This window comes from Astyanax mexicanus, chromosome 12 (assembly GCF_023375975.1).
Source record: "Astyanax mexicanus isolate ESR-SI-001 chromosome 12, AstMex3_surface, whole genome shotgun sequence".
NCBI classification, from domain to species: Eukaryota; Metazoa; Chordata; class Actinopteri; order Characiformes; family Acestrorhamphidae; genus Astyanax; species Astyanax mexicanus.
The window spans coordinates 165,972-187,498 of NC_064419.1; the positions used below are offsets into that span (position 1 = coordinate 165,972).

The 21,527-nt window shown below is 36.9% G+C and overlaps 2 protein-coding genes across 2 annotated transcripts; one reads left to right on the forward strand and one right to left on the reverse strand.

Annotated features, from left to right (window-relative positions):
• Positions 1-196: 196 nt before the first annotated feature.
• si:dkeyp-117b11.1 (B-cell linker protein) lies at positions 197-15,006 on the reverse strand. The gene is made up of 19 exons (XM_049486243.1): positions 14,899-15,006; positions 12,111-12,136; positions 11,990-12,024; positions 11,707-11,744; positions 8,140-8,233; positions 7,216-7,301; positions 7,035-7,095; positions 6,548-6,625; positions 6,304-6,332; positions 6,034-6,079; positions 5,830-5,896; positions 4,900-4,930; positions 4,758-4,791; positions 4,208-4,313; positions 3,350-3,381; positions 3,222-3,247; positions 2,960-3,049; positions 1,954-2,112; positions 197-645 (listed from the first exon to the last, which is right to left on the reverse strand). Exons 1-19 carry the CDS (start codon positions 14,905-14,907, stop codon positions 529-531), a joined length of 1,164 nt encoding a protein of 387 aa, XP_049342200.1. The 5' UTR covers positions 14,908-15,006; the 3' UTR covers positions 197-528.
• Positions 15,007-16,796: 1,790 nt separating this feature from the next.
• LOC103034472 (uncharacterized) lies at positions 16,797-21,027 on the forward strand. Its single transcript, XM_007229137.4, has 8 exons — positions 16,797-16,927; positions 17,176-17,256; positions 17,555-17,608; positions 17,998-18,051; positions 18,823-18,858; positions 18,951-19,616; positions 19,711-19,799; positions 20,040-21,027. Exons 1-8 carry the CDS (start codon positions 16,864-16,866, stop codon positions 20,154-20,156), a joined length of 1,161 nt encoding a protein of 386 aa, XP_007229199.3. The 5' UTR covers positions 16,797-16,863; the 3' UTR covers positions 20,157-21,027.
• The last annotated feature ends 500 nt before the right edge of the window (positions 21,028-21,527 follow it).

A 21,527-nucleotide genomic window follows, 5' to 3' on the forward strand; every position in this document is an offset into this window, starting at 1 on the left:
AATATATAGCTGTAATGTAATGTAAGTATGAAAAAAACCCCAAAGAACTATGTAAGGGGTCAAATACTTTACTTTACAGCACACTTATCAAATAGTCATTTAGTTGTGTACTTTACAGAGTTTTATCACGTATGAAATGTACATTCTGCCTAAATAATGAATGAAAAGTTTTTGATGAACAGTTCCAACACCTGCATGTTGTTGATGATGAGCTTTATTTAGCAGTAAAGACACACTGCAGTATACAGCGTTTACATTTAGTTTATTAAAACAATAAAATAACATGCATTATACATTAGAATCTATATTCAATAAACATTTAGAAGAAATAGTGAAAAATAGCATAACATGCATACATTTGTGTATAGTGAGTATTGAGGTTTAGTGTGAGAGAGAGAAAATGTGTTATTTATGTGAGAGAGTACATCTGCATGTGTACATACATATGTTGGTGTGTGTGTGTGTGTGTGTGTATGTGTGTGTGGGGGTGTGTGTGTGTATGTGTGTGTGGGTGTGTGGGTGTGCGTGTTAGGGATGTGCAGGGTGTGTGAGATAAGTGGTGTGTTTAGACTGACTCTTGCTGTCAATCAGAAGAAGAGGATTATCCTTATGATGGGAGATAATCTCCTGCAGACTGTCGAAGAGCTGAGAGAGAGAGAGAGAGAGAGAGAGAGAGAGATAGAGAGATGGAAAGAGAGAGAGAGAGAGAATTGGAAACAAATGTATTTTTTTAAATAAAATCCCTTAAAACCTAATGAACAGTGTAAAGAGTTTGCTCAAAAATGTTCTCTAAACAGTTGTTGCTGCAAACGGGCGTCACCAGATACTAAAAGTAAAGGTTCACATACGTTTGTCATTTACAAATATGTAATTTAATTAAAAATGTTGTGTATTTTGAGCCGTGCTGCAGCTAATCTAACATCAGCCTGATGAATTCAGCTGCTTTTTATTCACTAAAGACGAAAAACACAGAAAACCTGTAATCAGCCAGCAGCTGAAACGTCTGCAGAAAAGACCTGATCAAGCCTCTCCTCCCGGGAGGAAATCAGAATCTGATGATGTTGATGATTTTCTGATGAACTGAAAGGATTTAACAGTTTTGTAATATATTTCCTGCCTGTTTTAAATAAATCGAGGAGGAAAATTACAAATATATCATCACTGTGATAATAAACAATCAGTACTAAAGGTATGACCCTCCTGTGCTGTATGTATTTTACAGGTAAATCATATACATGTTTATATATGACCCAAATTTATATTACAATATATTTCTTAATTTCGGGTGATATGATATGATAAAGGTCACTGCCTGTGCTGTACATCATTTATCTTGTACATCAAATATAATGTTTTTGCTCTTCTATTCCTAATGAGTGCCAGATTCATCATAACATTTTTCATGGTATTTGTTACTGTAAGTGAATGTAATTGTTCACACATCACAGTAAGAGACAAGAAATTCTTGATGAGTTCAGCACAGCTGTTAACTGAAAGCCTGAATTCCAGGAGACTCTACCTCATAAAACTGACTGAGAAAATCCAGCAGAGATGTTCAAAACTGATCATCTAAACAAGATGAGCTAAAATATAAAACATATTCTGGTTTGTTTAACAGTTCTCTTTTCTTCATAGTTTGGATGACTTTATTATTAATCTACAGTACAGAACATAAAAAAAGAAAAAACACAAATGTAACAAGAATTACATTTTTGACTGGTGCTGTGTGATTTCTGATCTACTGTAAATAAAAGATTCATTTATGAGATTAGTGAATCATTGCATTTAGTTTTATTTTCATTAATTTACTTTTATATACACAGTATCCCAGATCTTTTCGAAGTTGGGTTTGAGATCTTTAAAAGTGGTTCTTATTTTTTGAAGAAAACTGAAGAATAAGAACAATAGTAAACTGGTTTAAAATAAAGTGAATTTCTGATGTTAATCTGGTACCTCTTCGTTTTTCTTGCCCTCCTTGCCGAGGGCGTAGCTGCTGGAGTCTCTGAGGAAGCGCACCGGGATGTTATAAACCTTCTGATTAAACAGAACCACCAGAGTGAAGGGCTGCCGAGCGTCCTGAGCCGTACTGCAGCGGACCAGAAACGATCCGTCCTGAAGAGAAACACAGAGACAGAACAGCTCATAATATCCGAGAACTCATTTATTTCAACCACCGAAAATAAAGCTGATATATAGCAGTGGGTTTATCAGTACAGAACTACAGTAGAATAGAATAGAAATATAAACAACATCAATAATAACAGCATAATATACAGCTCTGGAAAAATATGACATCACTTAAAAATGATGAGTTTCTTTGATTTTACCAAATTAAAAACCTCTGGAATATAATCAAGAGGAAGATGGATGATCACAAACCATCAAACCACCAAACTGAACTGCTTGAACTTTTACACCAGGAGTAAAGCAGCATAAAGTTATCCAAAAGCAGTGTGTAAGACTGGTGGAGGAGAACATGATGCCAAGATGCATGAAAAAAACTGTGATTAAAAACCAGGATTATTCCACCAAATATTGATTATTTCTGAACTCTTAAAACTTTATGAATATGAACTTGTTTTCTTTGCATTATTTGAGGTCTGAAAGCTCTGCATCTTTTTTGTTATTTCAGTCATTTCTCATTTTCTGTAAATAAATGCTCTAAATGAGAATATTTTTATTTGTAATTTGGGAGAAATGTTGTCTGTAGTTTATAGAATAAAACAACAATGTTCATTTTACTTAAACATAAACCTATAAATAGCAAATTTACAGATTTAAAATTTTACAAATTTAAAAATTTACAGAGCTGTATGTGCTTAAGGGTGTTTTCACATGTGTTCTGAGGCTGGTTCTGGGCTTATTGGTTGTGTTTTTTTTTACACACAAGTTACACACACGTTTTTCAAACTGTGGATCAATTACACAATTCCATATATCACTTTTCTCTGTTATTTACCAGGTTAATTCTGAGTAAAGTTTCCTCCGCTGTCCTGCGGCCGCATTCTCCCGCAAACCACTCCTGATCCTCCAGCCCCGCCTCCTGATTCTAAAACACAGAATCATATCAAACTGAATAAAACTAATTCTACCTGTTACTGGATACTAAAAGTAAAACTAAATAACAATAAAAAATTGAGTCAGTGATTTAAATATCAGATTTCAGAATCACTGAAATAATAAATCTGGAACAGAAGCTAAGAAGCAGTGCAGGTGTTTACCTGTCCTCCAGGTGTGATCAGCGGCGCTGTGTGAGAGAAATGAGATTTAATTCACTGAATCACTGAAGCTTCTGTTCCTCAGAAACAGATCAGATCAGATCAGAGAGAATAAAGGAGGATAATCTCACCTGAGCTCTCGACTGACGGAGGAACAGGAGGACTGAAAGAGACGCACAGCCGTGAGAACAGTAGTGCACAGCACTATTAGTGATCAGTGTTGTGATTAATAAATATATATAGTGTGTGTGTATAGTGTGTGTATAGTGTGTGTAGTGTATGTGTGTGTGTGTGTATAGTGTGTGTGTGTGTGTATAGTGTGTGTGTGTATAGTGTGTGTGTGTATAGTGTGTGTGTGTGTGTATAGTGTGTGTGTGTATAGTGTGTGTGTGTGTGTATAGTGTGTGTGTGTATAGTGTGTGTGTGTGTATAGTGTGTGTGTGTGTGTATAGTGTGTGTGTGTATAGTGTGTGTGTGTGTGTATAGTGTGTGTGTGTATAGTGTGTGTGTATAGTGTGTGTATAGTGTGTGTGTGTATAGTGTGTGTATTGTGTGTGTGTGTGTATAGTGTGTGTGTGTATAGTGTGTGTGTGTGTGTATAGTGTGTGTATAGTGTGTGTGTGTGTATAGTGTGTGTGTATAGTGTGTGTATAGTGTGTGTATAGTGTGTGTGTGTATAGTGTGTGTAGTGTATGTGTGTGTGTGTATAGTGTGTGTATAGTGTGTGTAGTGTGTGTGTGTGTGTGTGTGTGTGTGTGTATAGTGTGTGTGTGTGTGTATAGTGTGTGTGTGTATAGTGTGTGTATAGTGTGTTTAGTGTGTGTGTGTATAGTGTGTGTATAGTGTGTGTATAGTGTGTGTGTGTGTGTGTGTGTGTGTGTGTATAGTGTGTGTGTGTGTGTGTGTGTGTGTGTGTGTATAGTGTGTGTGTGTGTGTATAGTGTGTGTGTGTATAGTGTGTGTGTGTGTGTATAGTGTGTGTGTGTTACCTTGGTTTGGGCTCCTTCAGGCTGATTGGTAGGGGTGGTTTGGTGTGAGGTGTGGGGGGCGGAGCTTTAGCAGGAAAGGTGTAGCTCCTCATGTCTGGAGGTGGACCTGAGATAAACACACAGGGTCATATATTAGTGATCTATAGGTGAGCCCTTAATTGTGCATCCTGCAGCTTGATTTAGGGGCGTGTCCGAGTGTCTTTGCTGTCGTAACGACGGGAAAAGTACAGCTTGCTCAGCTCGAAACACAAAGCAAAAGTCATTCTCTTTAAGTCAGGTGAGCTCTGACTTTGTGTTATTTACAGAGGACAGTAAATCTGTACTGATATACAGACTCTACACTCACTACTCTAAATTATATACAGCTTTTATAATTATATAATTCTGTTTACCCATAAAAAAGTATTATCATATATTTGCAGAAACGTGACGTGTACACATTTTTATATTTTTAAATGTCAAGGTTGTTTCTTCCTATAAAAAACATAATTTTTAAACTCCAGATCCAGCAGTTCTGATAGAGAACAGTAAACGAGAGAAAGAGTCTGACCTGACTTCACAAAGTCACCGGCGGCAATAGAGTTCTGAGGAAAAGCAAAACAAACATTATTTTGAATATTCAAATGTTCATAACTGTATCTCTCTGTGTGTGTGTGTGTGTGTGTGTGTGTGTGTGTGTGTGCAGTATTTACAGATTTGGCTCTGGGAACAGGCGGTTTCATTCTATAAAGGAAAAAAGAGAAAGTTTTGTTAAACAGAGAAAAAAACACTTCTGACACCAATCTTTACAACTAAATTAATTCAATAATTCAATACTTTATTTCCAAACAAAATACTGAAATACTTCTATATATATCAGTGTAATGCTGCATCATTTTGAAGAGTGAAATCTATAATTGTACATGCAAGGATGTGTAAACATCAAAGAGTGGCGACAAGGGTTTGGACAAATTATTAATATTGCAATATATTGCATCAATATCAGTATATTTCCTAAAACACAGGGGCTCTAAACTCCTTAAGATTCACCTTCAAATAAACTTATTAAAGTTACTGTTTCATTATTCCACATATGTTTTTTTCTCTTTAGGTTGAATGCAATGCTTTTTTGGGGAAACAAAACTGAGAGATCAATTAACAAATACAAATTACACACACAGATTATATACAAATATATATTACAAAAGTTTTATACAAGGTCAAAAGTAGCAGCATTTACACACTAACAGCACATTCACACTTTCATCATCATAATCACTAGAAAAAGACCCAGAAACACTGTAGAGAACTCTGTAACTATTAAAAGTAGAAGTTTTTTTTTTCTTTAGAGAAATTACAGATGAAGTCAGAGAGCGGTGAGTACTGTTTCTACACCTTCAAATAAAGACACTTAGAAACTGGAGATAAAAACTGCTACAGGAAGACGTCTGGCTGACCCACATGGAAACAGCAGCTTTAGCCTTTAGCTCAGATTAACATGATTAAAGTAATGAATTTAGCAGAAATCACACCCACACTTTATACAGGAGACCCCGCCCACATGACAAAAGTCATGGGACACAGTAATAGTTATTGTTCTTCAGCTTGTCTTTAAAAAGTAGATTAAATGTGTAAAATCTTACATGAGAGCAGGAGGAACGCTGGTGGGCAGAACCACACGAACACCCCCGCGGGGGACCGGGGGCCGAGCTACAATAAAATAATACAATAAAATATTAATATTATTATTATTATTCACCAGCGTACCGCACACAGCCATTACCTCACACTCTCACACCTACAGGCCGCTTCACCTGCAGTGTTATAATGCTGAGTGTATTTATTACCCTGCGTCGGCTCCAAATACACCTCAGGAGACGGACATCTCCCACCCTGAAACACATTAAACACTAATATTAATATAAACCTGCACCTGTTGATTGAACTGAAGTGGAGCTTCTGTATAAAAACCCTGAAAATGCTCAGAAATTCTGACCCACAAAACGCTGCTGTTACCATTACTGACCCTGAACCTCTGGAACTGGGCTGAGACTGACGCAGTGTTTCAGTGTTTAATATCTATAACAGTGTTTATAAAGATTAACAGTGATGCTCACCTGTCCTTCATTTGGGTCGAGATAAACATCTGAAATACAGTTCAGACCAGAATCATTATATATTTACATTATATTCAGCTCTGTACTACTACTAAAACTTTCACACCTCAATATTTCTCCTGCATCAGACAGGAAAAGTACAGGAGTAATTATACAGAATTTACTTAGAAAGAATAAATATAAAATCTGCATAAAGAAAACGTACAGGAAGCAGAGAGAGAAATATATAGAGAAATATATGAACCTTCTTCATGGTTTGGAGCCGGAACAGCTGGAGGACTCTTCCTCACCGCCTTCTTATCTTTACGATTAACTTCAGGAACTTTAATAAAACAAAAAAAAATAATTTTGAAGATTGTAAAAAAAACTCTATAATATAATATAATTTATTTTAATTACACAAAATTCATTTCATTTGACACAAGTTTACTCCATATAGTGAGTCCGTTCACCGAGAAGTTTCAGTACAGTGTGAGACAGCATGTCTGTTCAAATTATGCAGTAAACTAAAAATCGACTAATATGGAGATACGTGTTTTTCATTGGACAGCAACGATATGCATCACAAAGTTACAAAGATAAACAAAAACCCTTCAGAAGTGAGTGATTTAAGATTTAAATGTAATTATCCCTGATAATGGCGCTTGTCCTCAGGACTTGTGATTGGGAGTGTGTTCTGCTGGCTGTTTTATTTATACAGTAATTATGCGTGTGGTGAAGTGCGCTCTTACATTTTCTGTTGTTCGGGTCGATGTAGAATTCCTCCTGATCAGGCGGCGGCTCAGGCGGTCTCTAACAAAAATGTATATAAATATTTTACTATTATTATAAATATTAATTAGTAATTTAAATACTTTATTCTCATTATATAAAGAGAGTAACACACTTCTAGAAGAAATTTTTTGTTGTTACCGTTTTAGGTGTCATCTTGGCAGGTCGTGGGGGCGGAGCCACCTGTCTCTGAGGAATAACAGGATGTGGAGTTCTCTCAGGATAACCTGTACACACATATAACCAATCAACCAATCAAACAGCTTCATTTTAAAACATTATTTCTTTTAAAAACATTAAAAATAATCATATTACCGAGGTTACAGTGCTGAGTGACGTACTACGCTTCTACTTATGATGTAAACATGGCGTCACTGTTTTCTTCATTCTGGAGTATTTTTACCTAATTTTACTTACAAAAGTGACTTAAATCAGTGACTATTTTAGAAAGCAGTAAAAATATTATTATTGTCACACAAATTATCAACAAAAATCCCTTTATGGATGCATTTTACTTTTTATTGTGTGAATGCAAAATTATTTTAAGAATATTCAATTTGAAGTAAATAAGGAAAAGCTCAAGACTCCTAAAATTTAATTGTTTAGTTAAAAATTCATTAAACAAAGTCTAGGGTTAATTAATATAATAAAAGAATAAGGTTTTAGATAAAGCTGGGTGTTGTGAGATGGTGATGGGACTGTCTATTTATTTTAATCTCATGCAGTGATTTATTGTACTCAACCCAAAAAAAGCGTATTTTAATATTGATTTCAGACACAATAGAAACAGCGCTGAGTAAATTATTATTTTATATTAAATGTGGAGGAGAGAGCAGTTATCTGATCTGTGATTGGAGTGTTAAGCTTGGAGACTAAAGAGTTAAATTCTGCTTCTGAAACGTCAGAATTGAACAGTATTAATATCATTTCCTGCAGGAACAGGAAACTCCAGTAAATTCACTACAGGGGGTTCAGGCTCCTCCCCCTCCTCTGTAAAGGAACTGAAAGGTTTCAGGGCTGTTTATAATCTGAGGTTTAATCTGGATTAGAGAGAGATGATTTTACCCAGGTAAACGTTCTCCTCTACCGGCTGACGCTGGACTTTAATAGTCGGGCGCTCGCAGGGCGGAGCTTCATACGTATCACAATCTTCTTCACCCTACACAAATATATAATCACATACATAACTCTTATTACTGTTATTATTGTGTTATTAACAATCAGGTTCTTGGTTAAGGATTAAACCTAAAGTAATCAGTATTCAGTATCCAACTAAAGTGAGAACACTCCTCACATTTCTGCACATATTTTATTATATATTTTCATGGGAGAACACTATAGAAACGAAACTGATGTCCAGATTGTGCTCATAGTGTCAATATTTTGTATGATCACCATTATTACCTAGACTGTTTCAGGCTTTCTTGTGCATCAGCTTCAGAAGAGGCTTTCTTCTAGGACAGTTCCATGCAGACAGAGTCGAAGCAGTGTGTGATTTATGGTCTGCAGGTAGACCTCACACTTTTTCAACAGCAATACTGGCAGCACTCATATGTATATTTATTTAAAGCCAAACTGTGGATATTATACTACACATGTGGACTCAGACCATTCCCACCAGTCTATAGCTAAGTTTAACGATATTAAAGTTCTTTTAGTGTTTTCCCATAAAAAAATATAAAATAAAGTATGTGCAGAAATCTGAGGAGTGGAGTCACTTTTATATAACACTGTAAGTTTAATCTGGATCTGAGAAACCGTTTCTGAGTGTGAACACTGGCTGCACTATTTTTAAATACAGTATTATAGTGAATAATGAGGAGATGAAGGTGTTCAGATCTTTCACAAGTTCAGGAGGGAAGTGAGAGGCGGCCGCGCTGAACGCCTTTCGTCACAAACAAGAAGTGAGATTGATTTTATTTGCTGTACACAAACCTCTCACACTGCTGCTCACACTACTGCTCTACACTACTGCTCTACACTACTGCTCACACTACTGCTCACACTAATGCTCACACTACTGCTCTACACTACTGCTCACACTACTGCTCTACACTACTGCTCACACTACTGCTCTACACTACTGCTCTATACTACTGCTCTACACTACTGCTCTACACTACTGCTCACACTACTGCTCTACACTACTGCTCACACTGCTGCTCACACTACTGCTCTACACTACTGCTCACACTACTGCTCACACTACTGCTCTACACTACTGCTCTACACTACTGCTCTACACTACTGCTCACACTACTGCTCACACTACTGCTCTACACTACTGCTCACACTGCTGCTCACACTACTGCTCACACTACTGCTCTACACTACTGCTCTACACTACTGCTCAGACTACTGCTCTACACTACTGCTCTACACTACTGCTCACACTGCTGCTCACACTACTGCTCACACTGCTGCTCACACTACTGCTCACACTGCTGCTCTACACTACTGCTCTACACTACTGCTCTACACTACTGCTCTACACTACTGCTCACACTACTGCTCACACTACTGCTCTACACTACTGCTCTACACTACTGCTCACACTACTGCTCTACACTACTGCTCACACTGCTGCTCACACTACTGCTCTACACTACTGCTCACACTACTGCTCTACACTGCTGCTCACACTACTGCTCACACTACTGCTCTACACTACTGCTCTACACTACTGCTCACACTACTGCTCTACACTACTGCTCTATACTACTGCTCTACACTACTGCTCTACACTACTGCTCACACTACTGCTCTATACTACTGCTCACACTACTGCTCACACTACTGCTCACACTGCTGCTCACACTACTGCTCTACACTACTGCTCACACTGCTGCTCTACACTACTGCTCTATACTACTGCTCTACACTACTGCTCTACACTACTGCTCACACTACTGCTCTATACTACTGCTCACACTACTGCTCACACTACTGCTCTACACTACTGCTCTACACTACTGCTCACACTACTGCTCTACACTACTGCTCTATACTACTGCTCTACACTACTGCTCTACACTACTGCTCACACTACTGCTCTATACTACTGCTCACACTACTGCTCACACTACTGCTCACACTGCTGCTCACACTACTGCTCTACACTACTGCTCACACTACTGCTCTACACTACTGCTCTATACTACTGCTCTACACTACTGCTCTACACTACTGCTCACACTACTGCTCTATACTACTGCTCACACTACTGCTCACACTACTGCTCACACTGCTGCTCACACTACTGCTCTACACTACTGCTCTACACTACTGCTCTACACTACTGCTCACACTACTGCTCACACTACTGCTCTACATTACTGCTCTACACTACTGCTCTACACTACTGCTCACACTACTGCTCACACTACTGCTCTACACTACTGCTCTACACTACTGCTCACACTACTGCTCTACACTACTGCTCACACTGCTGCTCACACTACTGCTCTACACTACTGCTCACACTACTGCTCTACACTGCTGCTCACACTACTGCTCTACACTACTGCTCTACACTACTGCTCTACACTACTGCTCACACTACTGCTCTACACTACTGCTCTATACTACTGCTCTACACTACTGCTCTACACTACTGCTCACACTACTGCTCTATACTACTGCTCACACTACTGCTCACACTACTGCTCACACTGCTGCTCACACTACTGCTCTACACTACTGCTCACACTGCTGCTCACACAACTGCTCTACACTACTGCTCACACTACTGCTCTACACTGCTGCTCACACTACTGCTCACACTACTGCTCTACACTACTGCTCACACTACTGCTCTACACTGCTGCTCACACTACTGCTCTACATTACTGCTCTACACTACTGCTCACACTACTGCTCACACTACTGCTCACACTACTGCTCTACACTGCTGCTCACACTACTGCTCACACTACTGCTCTACACTGCTGCTCACACTACTGCTCACACTACTGCTCTACACTACTGCTCTACACTACTGCTCACACTGCTGCTCTACACTGCTGCTCACACTACTGCTCACACTACTGCTCTACACTACTGCTCTACACTACTGCTCACACTACTGCTCTACACTGCTGCTCACACTACTGCTCACACTACTGCTCTACACTACTGCTCTACACTACTGCTCACACTACTGCTCACACTACTGCTCTACACTACTGCTCACTGAATCTCTCACACTACTGCTCACATTACTGCTCTACACTACTGCTCTACACTACTGCTCTACACTACTGCTCTACACTAATGCTCACACTACTGCTCACACTACTGCTCTACACTACTGCTCACTGAATCTCTCACACTACTGCTCACATTACTGCTCTACACTACTGCTCTACACTACTGCTCTACACTACTGCTCTACACTACTGCTCACACTACTGCTCACTGAATCTCTCACACTACTGCTCTACACTACTGCTCTACACTACTGCTCTACACTACTGCTCACACTACTGCTCTACACTACTGCTCACACTACTGCTCACACTACTGGTATTTGTTGCTTCTCATAACCTGGATTAGAACATTACTCAAATATTCACTATTCACTGTATACTATATGCTGCTGTTAAAATAGAAACACAGTGAAGTTTCACTTACAAATTCATCCTCAGACCAGCCGTATCCAGCATTATTATCTAACACAGAAAAACAAACAGTGAAAAAAGATCACAGTTACACTGATATATATATATACACAGTATATTTCAGCATCTTTAATTATATTACTCTCATTACAAACCATTAAAATCTCTGCAGTTTTACTTTAATAACACCACTGTTTATTATCAAAGCCACAACTGACTGTAAAATAACAAATGATTTCAGATCAGTTCAGGGAAATACGCCGTGTAATAAACGAGTGCAGGACTGGAGAGTGTACCTATTCTCTTGGGGGGAGCCGGGGGTCCGCTGTGTCTGAACAGAATCAGAAATATAAGAATCAGTAAAAAAAAACAGAAACAGAGGAACTGAACAGATTCAGGAGAAAATTCAGTACTTACAGGTTTTTTAGCTTCCCGAAGAAACTCTGAAAAAAAAACACGAATTACACAAAAATAAAGAGAGAAAACACTGAAAATTCAACACTTTAATAAAATGTAAAGTATTAAGCGATGCACTCCTCAGAGAAAACAGCCAAATACTAGTCAATATTTGGTGTGATCACTATTGTTCTCCAGCACTTCCTCAACCCTCTCACTCATGGAGTTCACTAGAGCTTCACAGATTTCACTGGAATCCTCTTCCACTCCTCCATGATGACATCACAACCTCCCGTGTGAGATCCAGACCATGATGCTACCACCACCATGCATGACTGTTATCTTGGTATTCCTCACCAGGATGCCACCACATATGCTTTGACACCATCTGAGCCAAACAGGTTTATTTATTTTATTTGATCTTTCCAGACTACAGGACATAGCTCCAGTAACTCATGCTCTTGGACTGATGGTTTGCAGGCTTTCTTGTGCATCAGCTTCAGAAGAGGCTATCTTCTAGAACAGTGCCATGCAGACAGTGGTGTGCAGAGCGCATGATCTGAGCACTGCAGACTGACCTCACACTTCTTCAACCTCTGCAGCAATTATGGCAGCACTCATACGTCTATTATTGAACAAATAATTGGACCCCTGGGAAGCCTGTTTTTAGTGGAACCTGTCCTGGATGTGAGATAGTTTATAAGGCCTTTTTCTGCATATTAGCATATGGTGCTGATTATTATGTGTGAACCTTAAAGAAGAAAAGAATCTGAAAGAATCTTTTCTTCGTCCTTTTTTATGTTTTGCATTGATGTTTTTTAAGCTTGCGCTTAATTCACAAGAAAAAATCTGTGTCAAAGTTTTTATTTATTTTGTTTTGTTTTATTCTTACATTAGCTTTAGCTCCACATTAACTCTCCGTACTGCTGTTTTGTTCTGTTATTTGTTTGTTGTTTGTTTGTACTGAGTGGGTCGACCTGAGGAGGATGGGTTCCTCTTTCATCACAGAGATTGTTTTTCTTACCATGAATTTTATGTAATGTAAAATTGTAAAAAATATTTTTTTACAGTGTAAATATAACCTATATTAGTTATTTAGGTTTTGGGTAAATTGAATAAGTAGTAAAGTTTTATTAAGCTAGAGAGATAAAGTAAACTAATCTAGATATCTAATAATTAAGAATTCTGCTTCATTTTTGGTACAAAGTAGAAACTCTTCGCTCGTCCATATTAAAATATAAATAAAGAGTCTTTTCATCACAGAGAGGCTTTTTCTCACCACTGTGAGCTTGTTCACTTATAAACACTTCCTGGTGCGAGAGGTCAGGGATTATGCAAACTCAGATGGAGCAGGAAGAACAGAAGAGAACAGAGGGAACAGAGGGAGGAGTAAATAATGACTGAATATAATTAACTGATTTACAGCTAAATTCTGCTGAATTCAGACTCTTATCTCTGTGATGTTTATCATACACAGGTATACAGTTCTGCTCTTCTGTCCCAAAAACACACTAATCCCACATAAACAGCGTCATTAAACACAGTTAAACACAGTTAAACACAGTTAACCTAAAGCTGTTCCACTCCGAACATCAATCCAGCTGTTCTGATATAAAACCACCCCCAGATCTCCGGCTACAGGAAAGTAGAAGTGATCTGTTTATCTCTGATATTCTCCATAACAACAGGAATATTAAGTAAATATAGAATATGATATTCAGAAAGCAGAAATGATAAATACACAGCTTTAACATCACTGCTGCTCGGATCAGGTATTAAAGGAACAGGAAGCGTCTGAACTTTTACTCAGATCAGGAGGACGAGCTGCTCTAAGTATAAACCTGGAGAAGAGAAAGTGATTTACGCATTCAGTGAAATAAAACACGAATCAGACATCAGGGAATCAACACCCGAGAATAATCTGAATCATTTAAAGAAATAAAAAGGTTTATTCATGCTTTTAGGTGTTTTGTTTTGTGATCTTTATCTATATAAACACAGCGTCACTACGGCTTCAGTTCAGATGGTAGATAACAATACATTTATTTATGCTGAAATATGGATTAAATTTATTTACTAACTTTCACTGCACCTGTTAAACACCCTGCTTATCTGTTAAAATCCTGTTTATCAGTAGAGGCTTTTTTGTTTGAGGTGAGATCTGAGATCTGTTTTAATCTAAAGAAGAAAACGTTTTTAGTATTTATATATATATATATTTTTACATTTATAACAGTAATATAACAGTGCGCTTTATATAAACATGACATCCACACTGCTTAGGGTTCAGTAGCTGATTTCCTTTTGTTTATACTAAAATATGGATTACATCTCTTAACTAACTTTTTCTATACCTCCCTACTCTTCTGTCTTTCCTTCTTTTTTCTCTCTATCACATGTTTTTTTTTCAGAATTTTTGGAACATTATGTCTGTAATTTATGTCTAAACTTACTGGAACCTTTTTTTAAACGGTGCTAAACCTTGATGTTACATTCATTTATGCTGAAATATGGATTAAATCTCATAATTAACTTTTTCCACATATCCCTCCTTCCTGGAACCTTTAAAACAGTGTTAAACCCTCTATTGTTCTCTGATAGGAGGGAAGATGCATGTATTGGAAATTTGCTTTAGTTTGTAGTTTGTACTTATAAGTACAGCTTTAATTACATTTTAAGATGAACCAAATTTTTCTATTTCAGTCTCTGTTTATAAAAACTCAAACCTTTACAGCCTGAACACAAATACAATCCACAAAAACACAATATTACAGATAAATACTGTAAAAAATAAAGAACTGAACTTTACCATGGTCATGATCCTCTTCAGCTAATCAGCAACTTCTACTGTGAGACTCGGATGCAAATACACACATTACAGAGACTGTGTGTGTGTGTGTGTGTGTGTGTGTGTGTGTGTATTTGCATGGGCTCTGTGTGAGGTGTCGGGTCAGTTATCGCTGGACAGAGTTTAAAGAGACAAAAAGCTTTTTGTTTCCTCCTGATCTCAGTTTCACTCTCTCTCTTCCTCATGTTCAGAACTTCAGAACACCACAGATACCACCACTGCAGTCCTGATAAACCATCTCCATTCATTACTCTGCAGGTAGAGTTTAATAAAATACTTCTGTAGAAGTTGAAGAAGAATCAACTCAAGCTTTTTACTCTTTAAGTAAAAGTGTTTATAAAAGTACTGGATTCAAAACTACTTAAAGTATAAAAGTAAAAGCCATTAAGAACAAAAGCTTAGGCCACGCCCACAGAGTCCTATAGTGCACCCCCCCCCAACACACAACTAAAAAAAAACCATAGCATCCATCTAAAAAGCTCTTTAACCAGAGAAGATGTAAAATAACAGTAAATTGAGAGTGATTTCAACAGACAGAAACAGTTTAAAACCCAGAAGATGAGGAACACTCTTCTATAACCCTGAGCTTCAGCTGAGATTCAGTAACTATAGTTATATAATTTATCATAATCAGTAATATAGGAGGAAAGGGGTTTAAATAAAGTTTAATATTCTAATGTTCACATTTATATTTATGGTCTGTGTGCTGCTGGGTTACCTGGGTGACTGTATTACAGGAGACAGCAGAATAATAATAATTCATATATGTGACCTGCTGAGGGCAGTGTTAGTCTACAGACCCTGATACAGCTCTTCACCTGTGCAGGTTTTACACCTGCAGAACAGCCAGGTAAAGGTGCAGCAGCGGGTTTTATATGGGGGGTTCCTCAAAAAGGAAGGAAACCGGTTGCCTTAAAAAAGTTAAGTAATGGGGAATAAAAACTTGAGTTAGCATAAATTAAAACATCAAGTTTTTACAGCTAAAGGGGAAGTTGATTTATCTGTAAGGCACCCCAGGGGGGAATCACTACACACTGATGGTGAGTGTCTGTCAGAAACTGTTGGACACGCCCAGTATGCAAATAGATTGTGACAGAAGCCAATAGAAAAGAAGCTGTTAATGGAATAACAGAATAAACTCAGTTATATATACATATATATGAGTTGGTTCAACTCAGTTCAGATCTCAGTTTGAATAGTACAGTTTATGTGCTCACAAATTCAGTTCAACTAACTCAAAGTAGTTGAGTATTGTTTAGAAATATCAAATTTTATGTAAAACAGACTCAAATCATTTGAGTTTAAACAGTGTATGAGTTTACAGTGTGTCCAAGAGCACTTCTTTCGATGTGTCCTTTTATAAAAAAGAATTAAACTTTATGTTTTATAGAGATTTTCAGCAGAAGTGAATATAAACGTTAGACTGCAGGACATGAGTTAGTGTGGAAGTTTTAACAGCAGCTGACATTAAAACACAGGTGTATATACTTTTCTAAAAGAAGGGTAACGTTAGGATAAACATGTAAACTGTGATGAGACTGTTTCTGACAGCTGGTAAAAAAAACACACAGATCAAACCCGCTGTGATTAATGCAGCTTTAAGAGTTTAATAGTTTATTAAATGTTTTTGTTTTCTGTCTCAGAGTCTCAGAGTGACGTAAACTCAGATCTGATGAAGCACAGACTTTTCTGGAATGTAGGAAGAAAATCCCTTTTAGTGTTCAGAGGGAATTCCACTCAGATTCAGATTCAGATTCAGATTCAGATTCAGATTCAGATTCAGATCTGCAGGAGGAGGAGTGAAGAAGAGGAGGAGGAGCTGATATTTTATATGTGAGAGTGAGACAGGGAGCAGCAGACACTCAGAGAGCTGCAGGGTTTAAACTCACTGGATCCAGTATAACTCTCTTCACCAGTATCACCAGTATGGGTTATTCCAGTATTCTGATTGGTCTGCTGATCGCCATGGCACATGGCCAGACTACAACAGGTAAGATACCACCTCAACACTGTGCTTCACTTTTTATTCACTACCTGATATTCATTTATTTCATTTTTTAATTAACAGATTGCAGAAAAAAGTTCAACCAAATGAGTCCGAACCAAACTCAGACTCATCTATCAGATTATCAGATTATCAGACCGAACCGCGATTCATCTCTTCAGAAAAGTATTGAATATGTTTGGATAAGAATTAAATATGTAATAAAATACATTGATTTGTTTTATTTATTTCAGAAAATCCATCTGAAACTGTAGAAACTACACAAATACAGGAAATCACTGCAGAAACACCGGAGATGATCACAAACAGCACCAGTAAGTGTTTTCATTTCTGTAATTATTGAAAAGATAGATAAATAAACCAATCTGAACATTTTCTAAGTCATTAATCATCATCAATTTTAGATAATTGTTTAATATAGTGTAATTTTTTTACAATATTAGTAATATACTATATATATATATATATATTATACTTTAAGATTTTTAAAGTCATATGCCAGTGTTAAAAATATTGTAACATTTTGATTACTAAATATATTTTTAGACACACATTAAATATTAGGTAGTATTGCATTTTTTTTGACGTCACAAAATTAACCTTTTATTTTAGCCAATCAACTAACTAAAGAAATCACTGCAGAAACTACAGAGGAAACTCCAGCCAGTAAGATTCATTCTGTTCTGTATTTATTAATGAAATAAACATGATTTTAGAAAAATATAAAATATCACCATTTCATTTTGTAAATCTAATTTTCCCCACTTTTGAAATTCAGATAATAAATATAACTTTATTAAAGTGATGTTCTAAATGTGTTTATATGTCATTAAAAGCCCTTAATCATTTTAATATTCGTGCATGTACACAAAAATCAGGTAATTAAATCAGAAAGGTCAAATAGTTTTTGAAAAACCTAAATTATTTTAGTCCAAATTTATAAATATTAAAAATTAAGCAGTAATGCGACATATTTATTAATGTTTAATTAAAAGTTATAGAATTGATTAATTTCAGATCTCATTATTAATATCACAATCTTATTCTATTTGCAGACGAGACGCCAACCTCCCAGACCACAACTACAACTACAGATACAGTGTATGAAGGTGAGTGATGTGTCTAAATGTGTTTATATGTCATTATAAAGTCATTAAAAGCACTTAATCATTTTATATATTTTTTATATTCACGCATGGATACAAAAATCATGCATTTAAAACAGAAAGTTTAAACAGTTGTTGGAAAACATAAATAATTTTAGTCCAAATTTATAAATATTAAAAATAAAATAGAAACGCACATCACTTTCAGACCACCACCCTGACCGTCAGTGTAGATAACTAAAATCAGACGCTGTTTTAAGGGTGCAGGAGCAAGACCTGGAAATAGACTGTTGGTGGGGTGTAAGATAGCAATGAGCCTTGCAGTGTTTATTGTGCAGGGTGTTCGATAAAGCCCCGTAAAAAAAAACAAGACCAAAAAAAAAACCCAAGAGCCAAACTGAGGTAAAGATCTAAACCAAGACTGAGGTCAATCCTGAGAAATAGAACCAGTCTTAGACCAAAACAGTCCAGATCGAGCCCAAAACTGAGGACAAATTTGAGACCAGGACTGAGACCTTGTTTATGGCCTCGAGTCCAGACTATTTATCACTTCCTGAAACGCAGTAAAGGCGTGTCCTAATTCTCCTTATTAATCATGGGTGTGTTTTGGGCGTAACAGAAATTAAACCAATCAGAGTGTCTCCTGCCGTTCCCTTCATTTGTAACATTGAGAAAATGTTCTACTAACCAAAAAATGAGAAATATGTATTAATGTTTAATGTAAAGTTATAGAATTGATTAATTTGTCTGATGATCTGAAACGTCTGATTACAGAATCTCCTTTTCCCACTCACGACCCTCCGTTTATAGGTGAGTCACTTCACTGCTGTATTATATAACGTATAACTTTATATTATAATTCAGATCTCATTATTAATATCACAATCTTATTCTATTTACAGACGTGATGCCAACCACCCAGACCACAACTACAACTACAGAAACAGAAACAGAAACAACTACAGCTAAAGATACAGATTCAACTACAGAAACAACTACAACTACAGATACAGAAACAACTCCAGATTCAACTACAGAAACAACTACAGAAACAACTACAGCTAAAGATACAACTACAACTACAGATACAGAAACAACTACAACTCCAGATTCAACTACAGAAACAACTCCAGCTAAAGATACAGATACAACTACAGCTTATGAAACCTCTACAACTGAAATCTTGTTTACAGAGGGTCCTGTCACTACTGCATCAACTACAACATATGAAAACACCACGCCGCCGTTCTTCACCACAGAACACGGTGGCACTACTGCATCAACTGGAAATGTTGAAACCACTACACCCCAGTTCTTCACCACAGAGAGCACTACTGCTGCTGCATCAACTACAACCTACAAAAACTCCACACCCCAGTTTACCTCCACAGAGAGCACTACTGCTGCATCAACTGGACAACACCAACACTCTACACCCCAGTTCTTCACCACAAAGCACACTACTGGCACTAGTGAGCCACCTACAGTGTATAAAACCTCTGCAGCCCAGCCTCCTACAACCAGACGCTACGATGGAACCAGTCCTCCATCTACAGTGAAGAATCTGAGTGAGTATAGTGAGTTATAGTGCACACGTGTACAGCAGATCTTCTGTAACTCACTATCACACTGACTGATGTATTTCACTACATTATTTTGTAGATTTTCACACAATAACAAGCAACCTGGAGGTGGAGCTTCTGGCCCCGGAAGATTCGACGGAAGAGGAACGTCAGCGTGCACTATATGAAGTGAGTCATTTTCACAAGTTTCAAAAATTTACCTTCATGCATTTTATTCAAACACCACTAAATTAAGTCTTTTCTTCATCACAAACTGCCTGTTACACCTGGAGACATCATCAGTCATGTTTCCTGAAGTCTGAGGGTGTTGGGTTTATTAATTCATTGGGTGTTGGGTTCCTTCATGACGTCTATATAACTGAATGATTGAGTTTAATATCGTGGTTCTGGTCTGTTTCTTTATTTCAGGCTGCTTGTCGACTGAACAACTACCTGACAAAAACATACGATGACATCGACTCTGTAGAAATAATAAGCATCACCCCAGATGAAGGGTACTGGTGCCTGGAGTCTCACAGGAAGTGATTAATCAGTGGAGAAGATCAAATCTCATGTTTTATTTAGAAACCGTGTTAAACAGTAGTTCTGTCTATAAAATGGCATTTATTAATATTTCTGACCAGTGATTTATTAACCAGAGCTAATCTGTATGAGTTTGGGATGGAATCACATAAATATCTGTGTTCAAATATCTATAGATATGCAGGATCTTCTGATTCTGGAGAGAATTTACTTGGAATTGTTGAGTATTTCTCAGAGGATTTGATTGCATTTATTGAAAAGAGCACAGCTTACATCAACTCAAAACTTTCAGGATTATTATAGAATGCAGAACTTCCTTTACTCAGTAAACTCAGTATCTCATAATAGCTATTTCATATCTTACACACTTATCAATTATTGTACATTATCAATATGTATATAAATATCCATAACTCGTACCCAACTCCCTAACTCATCCCAACTTCTCAACTCTTCCACAACTCACACTCATAGTTCCTATAGTTGCTATATAAGCTGTGTTTGTGAATGTGTTTATGTGTAAATATAAAGGTATATTGTTGTTGTTTTTGTTTACATGTTTACATATATAAAATATTGTTCTTGATTGGAGATGATGTATAATCATATGCACTAGATTTTTATAAATATGCAAATGAAATGATTGTGTTGAGGTGAGTAAAGACAGGTTAATTAGTGTCAGTCTCATTAACACATTAGTGCTGTGGTCACTTTGATGAAATACAGTTTTATTAGATTTAATGCTTAATAGAATAATGATCTTTTTCTATGATGCACTGTCACTTTTCTGTGATGCACAGGGATATTTGTGCACTGCAGTATCACACTGTTTTAATGCATTGTAACTCTACCAGTTTGAATTAAATGCATGAATAAAAACTATATAATAGAAAGTGTATACTGTAATGGTGTTTCCTCACACAACACACACTATATATTATATATGTCTCCAAACTTCATGTAGCTTCAGATTAAGAACAGTAGAGCGTAAAGAGACTCAGGGATTAGAGAGTTGCTGAATGCTGAATGCTGAAATTGTTAAAAAATCTTTAATCCTTTAAGAAAAATAACTTGATTTTTAAATAAAGTATTTATCGTATCCAGTCAGCAGTGAAAACGATGCAAAAACGCCCTGAATCAAATCATTATAAATTCAGAGTAAATATTAATAAATGTGTTGTTAAACAGTGTCAGCAGGGAAGTTTACACAGCAATATTGTGTAATTTAACAGGTTATATTGATATTTATTATGTTTACCTGATTGATTTATCCTTGACTGTTTTGATTGATATGAAATTGATATGAGGGGCGGAGCTACAGGGTTGTGTTAAATCAGATATGCAGGTTTTATCTTTCTGATGGGAAAATAACTT

Excerpts from the sequence above, each read along its gene's own strand:
- si:dkeyp-117b11.1 (XM_049486243.1), bottom strand. Across the intron at positions 7,096-7,215 it reads CCAAGATGACACCTAAAACG|AGACCGCCTGAGCCGCCGCC; the intron begins GTAACAACAAAA and ends CATTTTTGTTAG. Across the intron at positions 6,333-6,547 it reads GGCTCCAAACCATGAAGAAG|ATGTTTATCTCGACCCAAAT; the intron begins GTTCATATATTT and ends ACTGTATTTCAG.
- LOC103034472 (XM_007229137.4), top strand. The coding sequence starts at position 16,864 with ATGGGTTATTCCAGTATTCTGATTGGTCTGCTGATCGCCATGGCACAT. Across the intron at positions 17,257-17,554 it reads GATGATCACAAACAGCACCA|CCAATCAACTAACTAAAGAA; the intron begins GTAAGTGTTTTC and ends CTTTTATTTTAG. Across the intron at positions 18,859-18,950 it reads TCACGACCCTCCGTTTATAG|ACGTGATGCCAACCACCCAG; the intron begins GTGAGTCACTTC and ends TTCTATTTACAG.